This window comes from Prunus dulcis, chromosome 7, assembly GCF_902201215.1.
Source record: "Prunus dulcis chromosome 7, ALMONDv2, whole genome shotgun sequence".
Lineage (NCBI taxonomy): Eukaryota > Viridiplantae > Streptophyta > Magnoliopsida > Rosales > Rosaceae > Prunus > Prunus dulcis.
Genome location: NC_047656.1, coordinates 18220053 through 18239009, shown reverse-complemented (window position 1 = coordinate 18239009; position 18957 = coordinate 18220053). Strand labels below are relative to the sequence as shown.

Below are 18957 nucleotides of genomic sequence, written 5' to 3'. Positions count from 1 at the left end.
GAAATGCCTTAGAAGTGTGTAATTAGGAAGTTCCTAATTTGAAAGTTTTAACCAGTCTCAAGAAAAAAAATTTACGTACTTAACAGTAGAAATCAGTAAGGAGCCTTAAGATCATCAAAGAAATGGAGGTTCCATATCATACGCCTTACTCAATGAACCTGGATTACAAATTTACAACCCTGCCGCCAACTAATGCCCTGAACCCAATGAACATATACAATTTTCTTTTGGTCAATGAATATATACAAAAAAAATTCGGTGGCAACTAATATGAAGGGTACCAGACGAAAGCAACACAACTAGAGAGGTCCACATGTGGCTTTCAAACTTCACAGTTCACAGAGCATAGACGCCAAGCAGCTGCAGTTTTATACTGCTTGTCTTAGACTCGCTGTTTGGTCTACACAACCCAGGCTTTTCCACATGTGAAGCGCATATGAGGTTTCAATATTCTGGTCCTCTCTTTGTGCATTGGCTCGTTCCTCTGGTCAAACCTGATAATAAAGAATCCAGACCAAAAGAAAACCGTGATAAAGAACGTTACTAAATGTTCCATTCTATGAACTTTAATGACAACACAATTCATTCTCAAGAAAGGGCGCTTCATCCTTCAACTTTTATCTCATTCTGGAACTTCAGAACTGCCACGAACCTCCTGTTGAGATGTATATCATACTCGTCACTCAACCTACCAAAGGAAGTAGAAGTAGAAGAAAAGGGATACAATCTTAGAAGACAACAATACCTTATCCAAGTGGCGGTGAAGGAAAGACTCTATTAGCAAACCGCACATGCCACAGAAATAGGAACCTTGTGATAAAACCATTCAGTCCAAGAGGGTGATCTGCATTAAGGGAATACAAGTCCCAAACCAAGAATTATTTCCCTATACTTCATCTATGGTACAAACCCTGATCAAAGAACTGAGACAGATACTCTACACAAAGTTGGAAAAAATGGTGGGAACTACAGCAAATGGTGAAAGTATCTAACCGAACACCCACTGTCACCCCCATGCACATAAGCCTGAACAAGGAGATGATTGTGCAATCAGAAATTAGTTATGGTGCAAGATCTCATCAGAGCAAATGACTTTAGAACATGAGTAGTGAAAAAGAAAATCTACTTCTACACCTATCTTTGGTTGCAACCCCATATTAACACCAGCAAATGTATCTAATATTTGAGTCTTGAGATCAGCAACCAAAGAGTTCCAAACTCTCGCGACTTGAAGATCAATTAAAATAAAGTAAGTGTTAATCATTCTGCAAAAAAGTTGAGAACCTCAAGGAATCAGACAGGTCATTTACAGGAAGCACAGGATCATCAGGACAATCGAAGCAGCTCCCAACTGCAAGAACTATTGCGAAGTTCTGAAGAGGATTAATGTGAACAATAGCAATCAGTTTCACACAATATACTTCAGGAAAAAAAGAAAAAAAAGAAGAAAGAAATGCACTCAAAGAAAACCATCTACGAACCTCATGGCCAGGAGGATTGATATGATATATGCAGACGCAGAGTACAAAAGAAGCGGCTTCAGGACAAAAGAATAACCTTTCAAAACAGGGCATACCTGCTCAGTTTGTTTTAAAATGGAGGGAAAAAAGGGTAATCAGGAACCAGAATTTTTTTAATTGTCTAGTTATGTTATGAAAAAAAAAGAAGCAATATAATACGTTGAGAGGTAGTACTCTGATAAGATTACAGCTGCATTTCTTTGGGTAGGAGATTGTGGTTCATAGTTCATTATGAGGACAATGTTTAAAATGCTCTGTGGGTGAACCCCCTACCCCAACTATAGAGCTTCTAATGCCAAATCACCAGAAGTCATTACAGGAGCAAGTTCCACTCTTAAAATGATGAAACCGCTTGACGTCACGAACAACTATTTCCCGATTTGTGACATCTGAAATGAGCTTCATAACCTCATGGCAGTCTCCACAGATGCGTAGATTTTTAAAAATCCGAATAGTTTTTGGAGGATTGGTACTTATAAGGGAGAAGGCAAGAGCCAACCTTTCACTATGATATTGGAGATGCTCGTTTTTTTCTCTTTCAGTGATGTTATGAAGCACATCTTCTGTTTCCGGTATATAACCTACTGAATTCAGCTTTTCGCCTAGTTCCTCCAATTTCAAATGGATATCCCTGATTCTTGGATGTGAACCATCTTGAGAGACAAAAGTGTTGACTTGTCCGTCAACTTCAACCCAGCTACAACCAGGTTTTTTCTTAACACCCTGACTGGACATTAATTTCCTGACTTTGCTAACATCATCCCACCTACCTTTGACTGCAAAGATATTAGATAGTAAGATATAAGTTGAATCCATCTCAGGTTTAAGCTCAAAAAGCTTTTTTGCAGCTGTTTCACCAAATTCTACATTACCATACATCTTACAAGCCCCTAGAACAGTCTCCCAAATAATGGGATACAATGTTAGATTCATTGTCTCAATGAAGCTTTCAGCCTCATTAAATTTTCCAGCCCTAACAAGAATATCAACCATACAAGCATAATGCTCAATTGTAGGAGTGATCCTGAAAACTTTGATCAGTGAGTCAAAGTGCTTTTTCCCTTCTTCAACTAAACCCAGGTGGCTGCATGCAGAAAGGATGCCAATGAAGGTTACTTCATCTGGTATGGCGCCTTCATTCAACATTGTTGAAAAGGCTTCAATAGCCTTCTCTCCTCGCCCATATTGGGAATATCCACATATCATGATGTTCCATGAGACTGTATCACGTGAATCTAAGTCCCCAAAGATATCCTCAGCATCACCTATGCATCCACATTTTGCATACATATCAACAAGTGCACTACTAACAAATAAATCTCCCAAATGCCCACTCTTAATTGCCATTGAGTGGAGCTGCCGCCCATTTTCCAGCATAGCTATACAGGAGCAAGCACTCAAACAGCCAGCAAGGGCGAACTCGTTTGGCTTCACTCCTTCTTGTTGCATCTGACTGAAGCAAGCAACAGCTTTCTCTGCTTGATCACTTTGTGCATAACCCGTAATGATGACTGTCCAAATGAAGAGGTCCCGATTACTCAATTTATTGAAAGCTATCACAGCATCTTCCAAGAACCTAATTTTGGCATACATGTCGATGAGAGCTGTCCCAACAAAGTCATTGTCATCGAGGCTAGTTTTGACAATATGGGCATGTACTTGTTTTCCAAGGCCTACATCCAAGAGGCTAGAACAAGACCTTAAAACACTAATGAATGAGTACATGTTGGGCTTGAAACCTTCGACAAGCATTTGGTGGAAGATTCTTGGTCCTAGGTCACATATTTCATGATTGTGCGTTCCAGATAAAAGGGAATTCCATGAAATCAAATCACGATCTGTCATTGCCTCAAAAACTTGAGCACCATCTAGCACACGCCCAATTTTCATATACATTGTGATTAGAGCATTGCTGACTGAAATATCAGATTCACAACCGTATTTCCATGCAAAAGCATGGACGCTTTCACCAAAATGCAGATCTTTGAGATCAGTGGCAGCACTGATGATACTAGAAAGACTAAATTGATTTGGAGAGATTCCTGTGCTTATCATTTCACGAAATAGCTCAGCCACTTCTTGGCATTGCCCTTGTTGATCAAGGCAAGTGATAATTGCACTCCAGGCCACTACATCAGGATTTTTAATCCTCCTGAACACTTTTACCGCATCGATTGCCATCCCACACTTTGAGTACATATCAACGAGACTGCAACCCAGGAATTCATCTATCTTGCACCCACTTTTAATTGCTAGGGAATGCAAAAACTGACCTCCTCTCAAATTTTCCGAGTTTGCACAACCTTTGAGAACAGTAGACAAGGTGAACTTGCTCAACCTCATTTCTGATTCCGTCATTCTGCAGAATAATTTCAGAACTTGCTTTCCATCACCTTCTTGAGCATACCCATTAAGCAATGCATTCCACGATACAACATTCTGCTCGGGCATACAAAATAACACTGTATCTGCAAGTTCCATCTCACCACATTTTGCATAAAGACTGACAAGGGCGGAACCAACAAAAACATCCGAAAAGAACCCCAGTTTCACTGCTTCAGCATGCAACTGTTTCCCAAAACCTAAATCGAAGCACAAAGAACATGCTTTCAAACCAGTTGCCAATGCAAATTCATTTGCTCTCGTACCATCTTTCTTCATCTCACAGAATAATTTAACAGCATCAACACCAAAACCTTTAACTACAAATCCTTGAATTAAAGTAGTCCATGACACAACGTCCTGTTCTGGCATCTCATCAAGCACTTTACGTGCGTACCCACAATCCCCACATTTTGCATAGACATTAACCAATGAAACCCACAAATGCAAATCTGGATCAATCCCATTTTTTATTACCTGCCCATGAATAACCTTCCCCTCATTCAAAGACCCTTGCAAAACACAGGTACGAAGCATCCCAGAATAACGTATAAGCCTCTTTTTGCTATTGAAAACTCTAGGCCTGGTTTTCACATTGCTTCCTACCATTTCCTCATTAGTTGAACTGCCGTTATTTACTCTTACTTCATGAAGCTGAGTCTCAGAGTTTGGGACATTGCTGAGAGCCAAATCACTGATGGGATTCAAGTCAAACGCTTCCAGAGCAGCACAAGACAAGGGCTTTAATTTAACAGAGAGCAAAAGTGACCTGGAACTGAGACTAAGCTTGTTATGTAATTGAACCGAAGAAGTGGGTCTTTGGCAAATGGGCAATAAGAGACTCCGGAAAGCAGGTGACATTCGCAGAGCTTTCAAGTCACATTCCATCTATTTGAAACAGTTTGTAATTATCAAATGAACCAAAAAAAATGGCTTTATAAACACACACAAAAAGGTTATCCAAATATAGGCACAAGAAGAAATCAACAACACAACATAAATTACATAATCTAGAATCAACAATAGAAATGAGTGAAACCAATTATTAATAAGGAACGTTAGCTAATATTACAGAAAAGTTTCGTGCTTTTCACTTACATGTGCGACCAGGACGGTGACAAATGAAAGCCGGCGACGTCGGTTGACGACTGGCAGCAGCTACAGCAGCTCTCTCTCACCTTCCTGGGTAGGGGTTTTGCTTAAACCCGCGACTGCAGTCGCGGGCTTTCTAAAGGTATCGTAGCCGCCGGGTCGTCTTACTTCATTCCCTGTCTAGATAAGATGAAACGACGTCGTAGACGTCTTCAGAAAGCAAATTCTACTCAAGCCCAATAGCTAAGCATAGAGCCGCAAAGCAGGCCCAACAAAAGCCGAGCAGCCCCCAAAAACTACAGCAACCCAATTTTTATAAGTAAATTTAGGTTTTAGCCACAAAAAACCCAATTTTTCAACGGCTCTTTTCCTCACAGGCTCTTGAAGCAGAGCAAACTACGACGTTTCCTGGTGTTGTAACCTTGTAGGCCTGCTATTGTGACTGAATGGGTTCAGAGCGAGGAGCGTGTATCATCGTATGTCCTTCAATTTCGTTAATTGCATGGAAAAACTCTGGTAAACTCTCAGGTAATTTTTATTAGATAACATTCGTAAAAATTAGCGGTTTGAGATTTTCTGGGTTCTGATTGTGTAGTCTCTAATTGGTTTTGGTTCAAACTTCAATCCTTTTGTGAAATTGTTTAGTATTTTAATTCAAGGAAGTTGAATTTGAAAATTAGAATTGGAGGTTTTGAAAATAGTTCATACATCACTGCTGTTACCTCATAAGACATAGTAATCTTGATCGGCCGTCTGTTAATTTCTTCTTCTCCTCTTCAAACAGGTAAAAGGGATGATCTTTTGCTTACCCAAAGAAAAAAGTAAAACTTTGGTTCTAATTGTATGATAAATGACTGATTGGATAATGAGTTATTGGAATTTTATCTGTGTTTGGTCCAATAGAAGGGTTCTTGTATAAAATTACGTTTCTTTGTTATGAGCTAAAGTTCATCCTTAATAATTGGGTTCACTCATCACTTTGTTGATTCTGGATTATGTCATTTGTGTTGTGTTGTTGATTCTGGATTATGCCATTTGTGCTGTGTTGTTGATTTCTTGCTTTTTCTATACTTTGATATCCTTTGTGTGTATGTTTATAGAGCCTTTTTCTTTGATTCATTTGATAATTAAAAGCTGTTTCAAATAGAAACATATAAAAGCCTTTCTGTAACCAGGACTTGAATTCCATTAACTTTTTTCTGTGGGATACAAACAAGAACCTCCTGTATTAAATTTCAAAACAGTATTATTTTACCCTAGAATAGTTTTCAGAGTGGCCTCTGGGTTCTGTTAGTTTGAAGATCAGTATCTTCATTATTTTGTTCTTAGATTTCCATGTATGCGTAATCTATATGGTTTCCTTCATTGACTAGTCGGACATGACAGTTTTGGCATCACTTTATTAGCATAGATGCTGTTAAAAATACAATAATAATATAAAGAACTGAAATACTGTTGACCCGCATTTGGCATGATTGTGTCCTGGTGCCAGGACATGATATACCTCTCCCATATCATGTCCTAGTGATCTTTCATTTGTTAAGTTTTGTAGCTGTTTAATTTCTGCAGATGTTTAATCCTTTACATTTTCAGGCTTTTCTTACTGCATTTAGTTGATTCATATGATGCATACAAGCTGTAGCATCTGGATCTCTCAGTTTGCCATCTCATGTTTTGTTAGTCTGTATAGATCACTCCATTATGGTTGGTTGTATTTGGCATGATATGGAATTCGGTGGTTCTTTGAAACATAATCTTAGATTTTGACCTAGTCTACTTTTCTGTGGAGTGAGTTGGAATCTGGTTACATGCTGTGTGGATTGGAAATTTGACTGTTTTAAGGTTGTGATGGAGTGCTAACCTGAAACTATATTCTAACTACCTTTGATGGAAGATATTTGGTAATATATGGTTTATTGTTTTCCCCTTTTGTTGTTGATTAGGTCTTGGGATTGTGATTTTTGGTTTGCTTTTGTTAATAAATGGAGCTTTGGTTATGTGAATTTTCAGGCTTTGTCAGGATTGAGTATGTAATCTTAACAAAATTACAAAAGCAGGTTGGAGGTCGTAGTAGGTCCTTGGCTCAAGGAATGATGTTTTGCAAATAATAAAAAAGTAGCTTCAGCAAAACTTGAGAAACGGTTTTCCATTTTAAACAGGTGTAAATTCTTAAAATTCCGTTCCGAATGAACAAATCACTGCCTAGACGGAGTAAGGAGATGATTGACTACTCTGGCGACTTTTAGCTACGGTTAAAAGTTTCGTTGACTATAGTTTCAATTAGTGGCGCTTAGCAACGGTTAACGACCAAAAAAACCGCAGCTAAAGCTGTTTTACGGATTGAGACCTTAAAGTTGCCACTAATTATCTTAAAAGCGGAGCTAAAGATGCAAACCGTCATTTAAAACCAGACTGGCTACTTTTCTGCTGAATTAAATGTTTTAAAAATAAATATAAAAAAAAAAAAAAAAGCAATAGTCTAAGCTACAAATAGAAGGGAGTTTCTTACACATACTATCAAGATGTCGTGAGAGTTCGAATCAAAGACCACTTGGCTTAAATAAGTATTTTTATTTACTTTTTTTTATGACAATTTAATGTTTCTCCTTTTGTTTTCAGGTTCACAATTATTTTCCTTCCAATATAGGCAATTTAGTAAACCAAAAAAGAATAATTGTTATTTTCATTTGTCCAGTATTATATCTACAATCACCACGGAGGAATGTGTTGTTCCCTGTTATGATAAATCTTGGTGTCTGGCAATGGGAGAGTATAAAACCACAAAAGCAAGGTTAAGTTTTGGAAATTTTGTAATATCTTCTTACTTTTAGATATGTGAAAGCAAGAAAGAAAAACTCTACCAAATATAAAAGAGAATCAAATCAGATTATGCTTACAAATTTCAATAATCAATATCATGTGGTCAATTTAGCAAGAATCAATATCTCCCCTTACTCAAATTCTATCAAAAAGTTATGTCTCACACTAATATAGGACATGAAACAACAATAGTAAAGACATTCACAGATTCATCTCCAAATAAAACCATCCCCTTTTGAATTGACGAGAGTAACTTTTCATTCAATTATTACAGTAATATCTCAACGTATTTTACAAATAACCTCACTGGTAATTAGTAAACAATTCCAGAAAGAAAACTATTTTCAGTAAGAAGAAAATATAGTATGTAAAGCTTGCCAAGTTGTCGACATTAATCTTATATATGCTAAATACTCATATAAATAACATGATATGCATATCCATATGTTTACTGCTAGAGTCTATATAAGCATGCAGTTTAGGATTCCTCTTATATCCAGTAGGAGCTTTTTTGTTCCGGCAGCTACAGATGGGCCTGAGCTGCTGTAAAGAGCAAATGGGTGAAAATTCCCCCTATGTATGAGTTTAAGAATCAAACCCCAAGAGTGCTTCGAAAGGTTCGTGGAGCCTCAGGAAACACCTTGGTTACCTTCACCTACAAAACCAACAGTCGCTTACAGATAAATACTTGGCTTGGCTTGAGAAGCTTGTGGCATGAAAGCTAAGCACTCATGATTTTAGCATTAAAGAGAAAGAGAGCTTGTGATTTCCTATGAGAAACAAGGGTTCAAAGCAAGGGGGAAGGGATTTTAAGAGGATTCGTTGAGAGGAGAGAGAGGGATTTTAAGAGGATTCGTTGAGAGGAGAGAGAGAGAGAGAGAGAGAGAGAGAGAGAGAGAGAGAGAGAGAGAGAAGGGAGGAGAAGTGGGTGGTTTGAGCAATTTTCCGGCAGCCTGACGAAAGCTTTGTCAGGCTCTGGAATGGCTTGCCGTAAGAGAAAATGGGAAGAGATGGAGGAATATGGCTCGAATTTAAAGGATTCTAGAGGTGAGATATACTACTTGCTCTCTCTGGATGTGTATGTTTTGATGGGTAGGAGATGCCTCATTTTATAGTTGCTGGAAGCTCCTTCTTCCCAAGAAACCTTAAGTGGTTTCTCCCCAATCTACCAAGTATTCTCTTCCATTTCCCTTCTCTTCCTTCGATTCACCCTCATTTTGTGAAATCCTACTCAGTCCAAACACACATGAACAAGATTTTTGGGAGCTCTAGAGCCTTCTCGCAGCTGTTCCAGTGGCCATCTCTTATCTTTGGCTATCCCCTCTCCTTCTTTCCTCCATTCTTTCATGTCAAGTGCTGATAGGAGAAAGAAATGGGTAAAGGCGCTGGTCTAAAAGGTGCTTCTTCTCCTAGCAACTTGCGCGCACTAATACCCTTCGGTTTTTTGAATGGTCTGCCTAGAGGTTTGTGTTTGACCATGTGCTGGAGTCTCCCAGCAGTTTGCAGACGCAAGAGGCTGTTGGCTTTTGTCGTGGTTTTGCCTCCAGCCAAGTGCTGGAGACTTTTAGATATTTTTCTTGGTCATTTGGGCCTCCCTAGCGTGATAGGTTAGTCTGTTAATGGAATGGGCCAGCTTCCTAAAGTGGTGGACTATTTTTATTAAGGTGATGGACCAATTTTCTCTCTATTATGCTTACCCATATAGTTGGGCTCAAAAAATGGGCCCGAGTTTTGGGGCTCCCAAGCAGCCCAAAACTTCCATTCCTTGGCTTATCAATGGGCCTCGTGAATGCTCATAACCATCCATACCACAAACAACTCAGCAAACCTATGGCATTTGCGTGACATGGACCCACTTAAGCTTGTAGCGTGGCTAGGTGCAAAATAAGGGTTTTTTGCTTGTCATTGTATGTCAATCGGCTTGCTCAAATTTTATCGCTTTAAAAAGTGATATGCTGCTTGACGGGATAATTAGCATGGGCTCGTAGAGCCAGTGTATTTTATAGGCTCATTTCAATTCTTACCGTGATGGATCACATATTTTATTTGGCATGGCACGTGGATTGTGACTCGTGCGAGCGTGTATGGCAAACTTTTGCGTGCTCCAAATCGAGTCTCTTCTTAGTAAGGTGTCGCACTGGGCCGGGAATTTATTTGGACCCAACTCTGAATTTTTTGGGCCTCAACAATCCCATATATTTATTATGTAGACTTATCTTTTTATCTCAAGAAATAAAGATAAAAACTAAATACTAAAAATTAGTTCTTTTTTTTTTCTTTTTTTTTAAAATTAAATGATGGGTCTAGAAACTTAACAAAAGATTAGCACATAACCCATTTTGGGATCATCTAAAATACAACTTAAAAAACATGAAGGCTCAAAGGAAAAGAAAGGTCAAGGAAGGCAAGTTTCTATGTTTTCATTGAATCGTTTCTCCAATTGCAATGTACAATACATAAGAATTTACACCAATTTTGGTGGGAACATAAGAATAAGAATACTTGTTAACAAGAGAAATTGGCAACAATCCAATTATCCAATAGGTGATACTCATATTGGGGGACATAATTTTAACACATTGTGATGGCATTGTTTCACTTTCTTGATGGTCATAAGAATTACCCCGATAAACTAATCAACCCATTTGCAGCCTGCCAACTCCATGTTTGGATTAGCACCTGTTCTCTGGCCTCCAAATCTGGCTTGTAATCTACTTCTAATGTCTGCTTGGTCAAGCGCCCTTCATAGTTTCAGTTCCTACCTTTCAACTTCTTGAACTCCGGAATGGCCTCCTGTAGGCGTCTGCATTTTGTGGCAGTGGTCTTTAAGATGGAATGAGCTCTTGAGGACCATTTGATTCTCAGCCATAGGCAATGCATTACCATATATCTGATAACATGTCCATCCCCCCAAGCCATTCCCAATCTTAAGAGAAATTTATAGTTTTCATTCTTCATCGAGCTAGCCTTTCCAACTGTGAATAAATCTCCCTGATCATGGGATGTGTTCTATCTTGAGCAAAAAAAACATGGGCTTGAGCATTGAACTCTAGCCAGCTACACCCTGGTGCTTTCGTAATTTTCCGACTGCGCATCAATGCCCTAACCCTTGCAACATCATCCCACTGCCCATTGGCTGCATAAATGTGAGATAACAATATATAATTGAAGCCCATTTCAGGTTCAAGCTCAAATAGCTTCTGTGCAGCTCTCTCACCAAATTCCACATTCCCATGCATTTTACAAGCCCATAGAACAGTTTCCCAAATCAAGGGACTCTCTGTGAGTTTCCATTCCCCAACAAACCTTTCAACCTCATTAAATTTGCCGGCCCGACTAAAAATATTGACCATACATGCACAATGCTCAATTGAAAGAGTAAGCCCATACTCCTTGCTTAATGAATTAAAGTGCATCTTCCCTTGATCAATTAAACCCATGTGGCTGCATGCAGAAAGAACACCTATAAAAGTAACCTCATCTGGCGGAACACCTTCATCTAGCATAATCTGAAAGGCTTCAAGAGCCTTCTTTCCTTGACCATGTTGTGAGTATCCACATATGATTGTGTTCCAGGAGACTCTGTTTCTTGAATCCAAGCCCTTGAATATCTTCTCAGCATCTTCTATACATCGACATTGTGCATACATAGCAACAAGTGCACAAGAAACATATGTATCATTTGACTGTCCAGACTTCAATGCCAGTGAATGGAGTTGTTGTCCACTTTCTAGGATTGCTGAACTGGAGCAAGCACTCAAACAACTAGAGAAAGTAAAGTTATTGGGCTTCACACCTTGTCGTTGCATCTGATTGAAACTCTTTACAGCCTTCTCTCCTTGATTAGTTTGTGCACAACCAGATATGAGGACTGTCCAAGTGAAGAGGTCTCTTTCCATCAATTCGTTCAGGATTACATCTGCATCATCCAAGGACCTGCCTTTGGAGTACATCCCAATGAGAACAGTTGCTACAAATCTGTTAGCGTTGAGGCCACTCTTTATGATATGCGTATGTACTTGCTTCGCAAAAAATACAGTTAACAGGCTGGAACAGCATCTTAAAATGCTGATATATGTGTACGTATCAGGTTTGAAACCTTGCGCAAGCATCTCTTTGAAGACATTTGGCCCATGATCACAGTTTTCACTGTCATAAATTCCACACAAAAGGAAATTCCATGAAGCTGTATCTAGAACAGGCATTTGATTAAATGCATGCCAACCTTTTTGTACAGATCCAACTTTCATGTACATTGTTACAAGTGCATTGCTGACGTAATTATCAGATTCGAAACCGTATTTAAATACACAAGCATGAATGCTTTCACCATAGTGCCAATCACCCAGATTCTTTGCAGCAGTCACCATACTAGCAAGGGTAAACTGATTCGGTCTTAAGTTTGTGTGCCTCATTTGGCAAAACATCTCGGCTGCTTCAAGGCTTCGGCCTTGTTGATCAAGGCAGCTTATCATTGTACTCCAGGCTACTATTTTCGGATTTTTTATTCTCCCGAAGACTTTGAGTGCATCATCTGCCAATTCACACTTCGAGTACATATTAAGAAGGCAACTACCCAGAATTTTATCAAGCTCACAACCAATCTTGATTAGAAGAGCATGCACAGCTTGACCTCCTCCTAAATTTTCCATGTGAGCACAACTCTTAAGCACAGTCAATAAAGTGAATTTACTAAACTTCAATCCCTGAATTTTTAGTCTGCAAAACAATGTCAGAATCTCTTTCCAATCACCAATCTTACCATATCCATCAAGCAAAGCATTCCATGACACAGCATTCTTCTTGGGCATGTTAAAGAACACCTTATTTGCTAGTTCCAGCTCTCCACACTTTGCATAAAGATCAACCAGAGCAGACCCAACAATCCCATCCAGAAAGACTCCTAATTTTATAACTTCTGCATGCAACTGTGTCCCAAAATCCAACTCTAAGCTAATTGAGCAAGCTTTCAATCCAGCCGCCAAGCTTAACCCGTTTGGCATACTACCATCCTTCCTCATCTGACAATAGAATTTAATCAAGTCGTAGCTACATCCTTCATCTTCCAGCCGAGACATTAGCTTATTCCACAACACAGCATCTTGTTCTGGCAATTCATCAACAACCTTACCTGCAAACCCAAAGCTCCCCAATTTCACAAAAAGACTATCCATTGAACTGCAAATTTCCAAACTTGGGTGAATCCCATTTTTGATCAGTTGATCCTGAATCGCCTTACCCTCGGTCAAAGGCCCTTTTGAAGTGCAACTACGTAGCAACCCCGAAGGGCCAGAACAGAGACTCGTCCTCTCGTTTGGGTTATTCTTGGATAATTTTCTGAGTATGTTCTGAAAGCGCTCATCAAAACACGACGCCGTGCAGTGTTCAGTGTCATCGCTAAAAGAAGTGGCTTCTGCATGGGATAAAGCGGTACTAATGGGACAGAAAGCAGCGCGAGATTGTGGGAAGGAGAGAAGGTTGCCAGGAAGTTCAACGAAGAAATGACCTCGAAAAGCAGTCCGTAGGATACGCATTGCAGTCGCATGAAGACAAGCCTCCCAATGTGGGAATTAATTCACTCCCTCATGTTTCCTCGTACAAATAGCGAAAGCGATTGATTTAAAAAAAAAAAAAAATTAGGTATGAATTGGACCCGTTACATCACCATAATATTAAACTAGTTTAAATTACTCTAAATTAATTTTATGGATGGACTCACGACCATAATGGCCCACCCCAAAATATTCTGAAAACTATTGAGATATAATTCCACCAACTAATTTTCTGTTTTGCGGTACGTTCCTTAACCCGATGAATAAATTTGATGACTCTAAACTGGTCTATATATTTCAACTTTTTATAAGGAAAATATTATTTATATGATTTGATGTAGCTGTATCTAAGTGGAAATGCAGTTCAAAGGAATTGAGAGAGAGAGAGAGAGAGAGAGAGAGAGAGAGAGAGATTCTGAACGAATGGTAAGTTCCCCTCTGTTATTGATTTCTCGTCATCATAAATAAAAGTCAATCCAATTTGTTTATAGTAGAATTTACAGACAGCTCAAAGGAATGATTCCCTTATGACTGACTACAAAAGAATGAATCAAAGTCTCCTCCCTCCCTATATAATTATATTATATATGACATATTCTTTCCCCTCTGTATCTACAACCCCACCCCTCCGGCCACTTCTTCTACCCTTTTTTCCTGCTTAAACAATAAAAAATTTAACAAAAGAACCAAAAAAATACCAACTTTTGAAACCACATTCACATAACTTGCATTATTTCCAATTTCCACCTGTTTTTCGACAATGTTACCGTCCTAGCGAAACACGGGTCTTTATTGGTTTTAGTTTCAAACCCATGCTTTCTGGGGAGAGAAGCTCCGGGGAGATGCAAGACGGGCTGAGTGGGCTCCTAGGGCTGTCACTGAAATGGCATGGCCTATACAAGCCATACCCCATGAAGAAGTACTCCATAGGTATCAACATTGCATGTGGCTGCTCCTCTGTTACCATAGATCCACAAGCCTGGACCTGCACCAACACAACCCATCCATCCTGTATTGAACACTCTCTCTTTGATTCTTTTCAAAATCATGCGCATCTAATGATAGATATTTAGAAGAAACAAGTATAACATGGCATGCAACATACCTCTACTAAGGCACTATATCTCCTATCCAACTTTGCGGTCATGTGGAGAGCCTCAGAGTGGAAAGGAGAGCTATCCCCAACAAAAATAAGTGTGCGACACCTTAGCGACTTCAACCCTTCAGTTATGTCAGGTCTCCTGAAAGTCAGAAAAAACAAAGTTATAGACCATCAAAATATATTGCATTTATCTCTGTGGAGGGGAAACCGGAAAGTAAGCAACTCCAGCACTGTTTACCGATTAATTGCTTGAAGAAATCTAAAAACATTTGAGCTCTGCCTCTCTTCCAGCAACTGAAGAAGCAAACATTGCAAGTAAATCAGACAGATAAAACCATTTGAGAATCCTGTTCCAGAAAACATGCAGTTTACCTAAAAGAAATTTAAATTAGCTGAAGCACTCACTTTTCTGCATGCTTGAACTATATCTGACTCTGGAACTTCAGCACTACCACGAACCTCCTGTTGAGAAGTATAACATACTCATCACTCGATCTACCAAAGGTAGTAGAAGTGGAAGAAGGACACAATGTTAGAGCACAGCAATACCTTACTGAAGTAGCGCTGAAGCAAACACTCTTTTAGCAAACCACACATGCCATAGAAATATAGCATATTCGACATCACCTAAAAATTACAAGTAAGCATAGGTTTAATATTCGAAATTAACATTTACTCACAACAAATAAGAGCTAAGTTTAGAAAAAGGACCTTATTATAAAACCATTCTGTCCAAGAGGGTGATTTGCACAAAGGGGATACAAGTATCAATCCAAGAACACGCTCCCTATATTTCATCTATTGAATAAAGATTGATCAATGAATTGAGATTGAAACATTTTAAAACATAGTTGCAAAAAAAATGAATGGAACTTACAGCAAATAGGGAAAGGATATAAGCACCCGCTGTCACCCCCATGCACATAACTGCACCAAGCCTGAAGAAGGAGATGTTAGTGCAATCAGAACTAGGTAATGTGCAAAATCTCATCAAAGAAAATGACATTAAAACATGATTAGTGAAAATGGAAAACCACTTCTACACCTAGCTCTACTTGCAACCCATTATTAACACCAGAAAATAATGTGTTACATTTAAATGTTGGAAGCAGCGGTCAGCGTCATTTGAAAATCAGTTGGAATGAAGAAATAGTGTTAGTCATTACCCAAAAAAGTTGAGAACCTCAAGGATCTGATCTGCCAAGTCATCAACAGAAGGCACAGGATCATCAGGAAAAATTGAAGCAGCTCCTAACTGCAAGAACTCTTGTGAGAGTTCCAAAGAGAAACTATGTGAATAATGGCATTCAGTTACATAAAATATTTTTCAAAATTGATATGATTTGGTTAAAAAGTATAATAGAAATCCACTTGAAGCAAACCATTTACAGACCTCATGGCCAGGAGGACTGATATGATATATGCAGAAGTTGTGGAGCAGCAAAGAAGCCGCTTCAGGACAAAAGAATAACCCTTGGAAACAAGACATATCTGCTCAATTTAAGAAAGAAAGAAAAAAAGTGTTAGAAAAATAAACTTTGTAGAATTGTCTAATTGTGTTAAGAAGAAGCAATATATTTGAGAGCTTTGATGTCCATTCAGAAAATAAGGTATTAAAATTTTATTAAGAACAGCAAAAGGTACTACTCAGATTGCCATTTCAAACAACAACAAAATGGAGCCAGGAAAAGAGACTTTATTGCACTTACGATTTAGAGCTAAATCAGGATAAGTGATAAGTGCAGGCTTCTCTTGGTCTCCATACACAATAACGGACACAGAACCACAGCCAGTTCGTATAAAATGTTCCTGAGGATAAAAAAAAATTGTAATAAATGAGTAACAACCAGAATAACAATATCAGAGCAAGAAAAATTAAGCATGCAGATTGCAAATCAACAACTATATCTAATTGTCAAAGAAAACATCACAAATTTACAAGTTAAATTATTTTACTACCATTATATTTATATGATACATGCATAAACATATAACCTTTATTTAAGAGATATCTACTGTGTCTTATCTATGTGATTATTAAACATTGAAGTAAGGGGAAAAAATTCCAGGAATCCAGCTTTCCAGATAATTTTATTCCCTAAAGAGCTTCCCATGTGCACTTACACCTTTTCAGGGAACTCAAACTGACCTGCCACATCTTTGACATAACTTTGTTAAAAATAGATGAAACAAATAAGTGGTTCTGGATATCAATCATTTAAATCTCTTGAAAAAGGAAGAAAAGAAAGTGGTGACAGTTAAAAAGAGAAGCATGGAATCTAATATATTAAAGAATAAAATAGCTTTAAACTAATCAGAAACTGATAAAAAAATAAGTTATAGATGACATTTTAAAGCAACAGCTAGACTTGTCAATAGAGTGGAGAAATAAGACAACGAAAGGTATAACTTTGGTTTCTTCAACAGACAGTAACACACTTTGAATAAACCACAGAGATTGACTCATCGAAGCAACCAGCTTCTTGCCCAATAAAGAACATCACACAAGAAGGAAAGAATCAGGGAAAAAGAAAAAAAGAAAAACCCCCATTACTGAGTTGAAGCTTAATCCAAACAAATCAACAAAAGGGTCTAAATGAGTACTTCCTATACTAAATAATCCAAAGTAATCTCAAACATTCAACCCTTTCGCATAAAAGTTCACAAACCGGAACAAAGCTAAAAGGATATTAAAAATATAAGGAGAGTGGAAAAGAAAATCACCATGAGAACAAATCAGGTGGGATTGCATATGGAGCGAGAAGATGTTAACGTTACAAATCCCCAATACACAAATGCGCACTTAAAAGGAAAGCTTCGTTGCATCTATAACGGCGAAAATGTAAAAAGAAAAATTATATCTAGCAGATCTAGAATTACCATTTGCATATCTTCAGTATCCCAAAATTAATTTTTAGCAAACCCATTTCTAGAAACATCTGAAATTAAATGGTTTTATGTTCTTCTTATTGAACCAAGCCAAATAGTCACCGCTGTCGGATGCTACAGAGGACTTGGGGATGGGGAAGAACAAGCATCCAAAATACAAAATGTGACTTTCCTATCTCTTTTCCTATATTTTCTATGTAACCAAACAGGAGATAACTCCAACATTTCAAAAGCAGCAAAACGTATTGCAAACCAAGGTTCCCAAGAAAATAAACATGAAAGAAGAAAAATGAGAACCGTAAAAAATTTAAAATTTCGAAAGATTAAACTCAATCTTTGAACCCAATGCCAAAACACTTCGTCCCAAATTAACTTAAGCTTTCAGCTAGAAGACCAAATCCCAAAACAAAAGAAGAAGGAAACAACAAAAATTAAAACAGACAGAAGAAAAAAAATCAATCTTTGAAGTAAAGCTCGAACCTTTCCACCAAGATAGATCTTCTCCATATCGAGGGAGACGGCGTCGTTTGATTCAGCCATGGCTAACTCTGCGCGTCTCCCAACAGCCCCTCTCTCGCTCTCCCTCGCTCTGTCTCTCTCTTTCTTTCTCTCTCTTGAAGAAATGTAGGCCTTTGGCTTCGTTGTGGCTTATATACAAAGCGACTCTTTCTCTCTCTAAAGCGAAAAAATAACCTGCGGTTAACCACCACCGACGCTCCCACGCCTATCCGTACTAACGGAATTTAGTCGTTAATCTTTTACCCGCGGTCAAATTCGGGCAGTTGCTTCGATACGACGTCGTTTCGTCCCTTATCCGTTAAGTTTTCGCCGCTCAATAATTTGACTCAATTTATAGATGCTCGTTTTTATGGTTTCCGGATTTACTGCTCATTTTTTTGACTTTAAAAGGAATGATAGTGGCATGCCCCTATCATTGTGGTTTGACTAAAAGTGTTTGGTGTCCTGGTGATGTGTACACAAGTCATTGGATGCTTTTTTTTGTGGGTCCCATGTGGGCCATGCGCACTTTATTTAATTTTTAATCCAAATAAAAAAAATAATAAAAAGGTTACATGTTTTGGGGATTGGACATGTTTAGAAGTTACAATACTCTCTCTCTAGTTGCCTTGCCTTTCAACTGACTCAATGATTAATCATGCTATCTTAATCATGATTTGATGGAATATCTTTTTTCATCACATTTTTTTTTTGCATGGTGTGTTTGCTCCCTTTTGGTGTCAATTGAATTAGTTGCCATGAAAAGGAATAATATTTCAATAAAGCTAAGCTAAAAATATCAAAAAGAGGAAAAAATAGAGTTTGGAATATGGGTATTTTAGGGTTTTTCTTTAGCAATTGGTTATGGACAGAGTCTTTTCTTTATGCAGGTTGCAGTTTGTTATGGGGCATGAGCCCTGTTATGGTTAAAACTGAAGTTCTAGATGCAACAATTTTGCTCAACTCAAAAATGTGGAAGAGGTTAGAACGTTCTTATGGATCAGGTAATTGTTCTAGAGTTCTATTAATACTAAATCGAGACATATTGAAAACCGGCAATATGTAGTATTGTCAAATATAAACTCTATTATATTTCAGTATC

The 18957-nt window shown here is 38.2% G+C and overlaps 3 protein-coding genes across 8 annotated transcripts; all 3 read right to left on the bottom strand.

Annotated features, from left to right (window-relative positions):
* Positions 1–111: 111 nt before the first annotated feature.
* Positions 112–5071, bottom strand: LOC117636078 (pentatricopeptide repeat-containing protein At3g24000, mitochondrial-like). Of its 5 annotated transcripts, none has more exons than XM_034370521.1 (6): positions 5001–5071; positions 1695–4790; positions 1482–1576; positions 1285–1373; positions 746–1026; positions 112–655 (listed from the first exon to the last, which is right to left on the bottom strand). In XM_034370521.1, exon 2 carries the CDS (start codon positions 4788–4790, stop codon positions 1821–1823), a length of 2970 nt encoding a protein of 989 aa, XP_034226412.1. In that variant the 5' UTR covers positions 5001–5071; the 3' UTR covers positions 112–655; positions 746–1026; positions 1285–1373; positions 1482–1576; positions 1695–1820. The 5 variants fall into 5 exon arrangements, with proteins under 5 accessions (XP_034226412.1, XP_034226413.1, XP_034226414.1 ...); XM_034370522.1 differs by having other exon boundaries at positions 746–844; XM_034370523.1 differs by having other exon boundaries at positions 746–1373; positions 1695–4581; positions 4672–4790.
* A 5212-nt stretch (positions 5072–10283) lies between these two features.
* On the bottom strand, positions 10284–13391 carry LOC117635005 (pentatricopeptide repeat-containing protein At2g33680-like). Its single transcript, XM_034369323.1, has 2 exons — positions 11611–13391; positions 10284–11436 (listed from the first exon to the last, which is right to left on the bottom strand). The coding sequence occupies exons 1-2, from the start codon at positions 13346–13348 to the stop codon at positions 10769–10771; spliced, it is 2406 nt and encodes an 801-aa protein (XP_034225214.1). The 5' UTR covers positions 13349–13391; the 3' UTR covers positions 10284–10768.
* Positions 13392–13782: 391 nt separating this feature from the next.
* LOC117635894 (protein NDL1-like) lies at positions 13783–17984 on the bottom strand. 2 transcript variants are annotated; one of them, XM_034370270.1, is made up of 11 exons: positions 17838–17984; positions 16178–16277; positions 15862–15959; positions 15635–15723; positions 15346–15406; positions 15180–15266; positions 15018–15095; positions 14874–14930; positions 14707–14762; positions 14472–14607; positions 13783–14375 (listed from the first exon to the last, which is right to left on the bottom strand). In XM_034370270.1, the coding sequence occupies exons 1-11, from the start codon at positions 17895–17897 to the stop codon at positions 14130–14132; spliced, it is 1068 nt and encodes a 355-aa protein (XP_034226161.1). In that variant the 5' UTR covers positions 17898–17984; the 3' UTR covers positions 13783–14129. The 2 variants fall into 2 exon arrangements, with proteins under 2 accessions (XP_034226161.1, XP_034226162.1); XM_034370271.1 differs by having other exon boundaries at positions 13913–14351.
* Positions 17985–18957: the final 973 nt, after the last annotated feature.

Excerpts from the sequence above, each read along its gene's own strand:
- LOC117635894 (XM_034370270.1), bottom strand. The coding sequence starts at position 17,897 with ATGGCTGAATCAAACGACGCCGTCTCCCTCGATATGGAGAAGATCTAT. Across the intron at positions 14,763-14,873 it reads TAGTTCAAGCATGCAGAAAA|TTGCTGGAAGAGAGGCAGAG; the intron begins GTGAGTGCTTCA and ends TTGCTTCTTCAG. Across the intron at positions 14,608-14,706 it reads TTTCTTCAAGCAATTAATCG|GAGACCTGACATAACTGAAG; the intron begins GTAAACAGTGCT and ends TCTGACTTTCAG.
- LOC117635005 (XM_034369323.1), bottom strand. The coding sequence starts at position 13,348 with ATGCGTATCCTACGGACTGCTTTTCGAGGTCATTTCTTCGTTGAACTT. Across the intron at positions 11,437-11,610 it reads CAATCAGATGCAACGACAAG|ATGCTGAGAAGATATTCAAG; the intron begins GTGTGAAGCCCA and ends GATGTATAGAAG.
- LOC117636078 (XM_034370520.1), bottom strand. The coding sequence starts at position 4,790 with ATGGAATGTGACTTGAAAGCTCTGCGAATGTCACCTGCTTTCCGGAGT.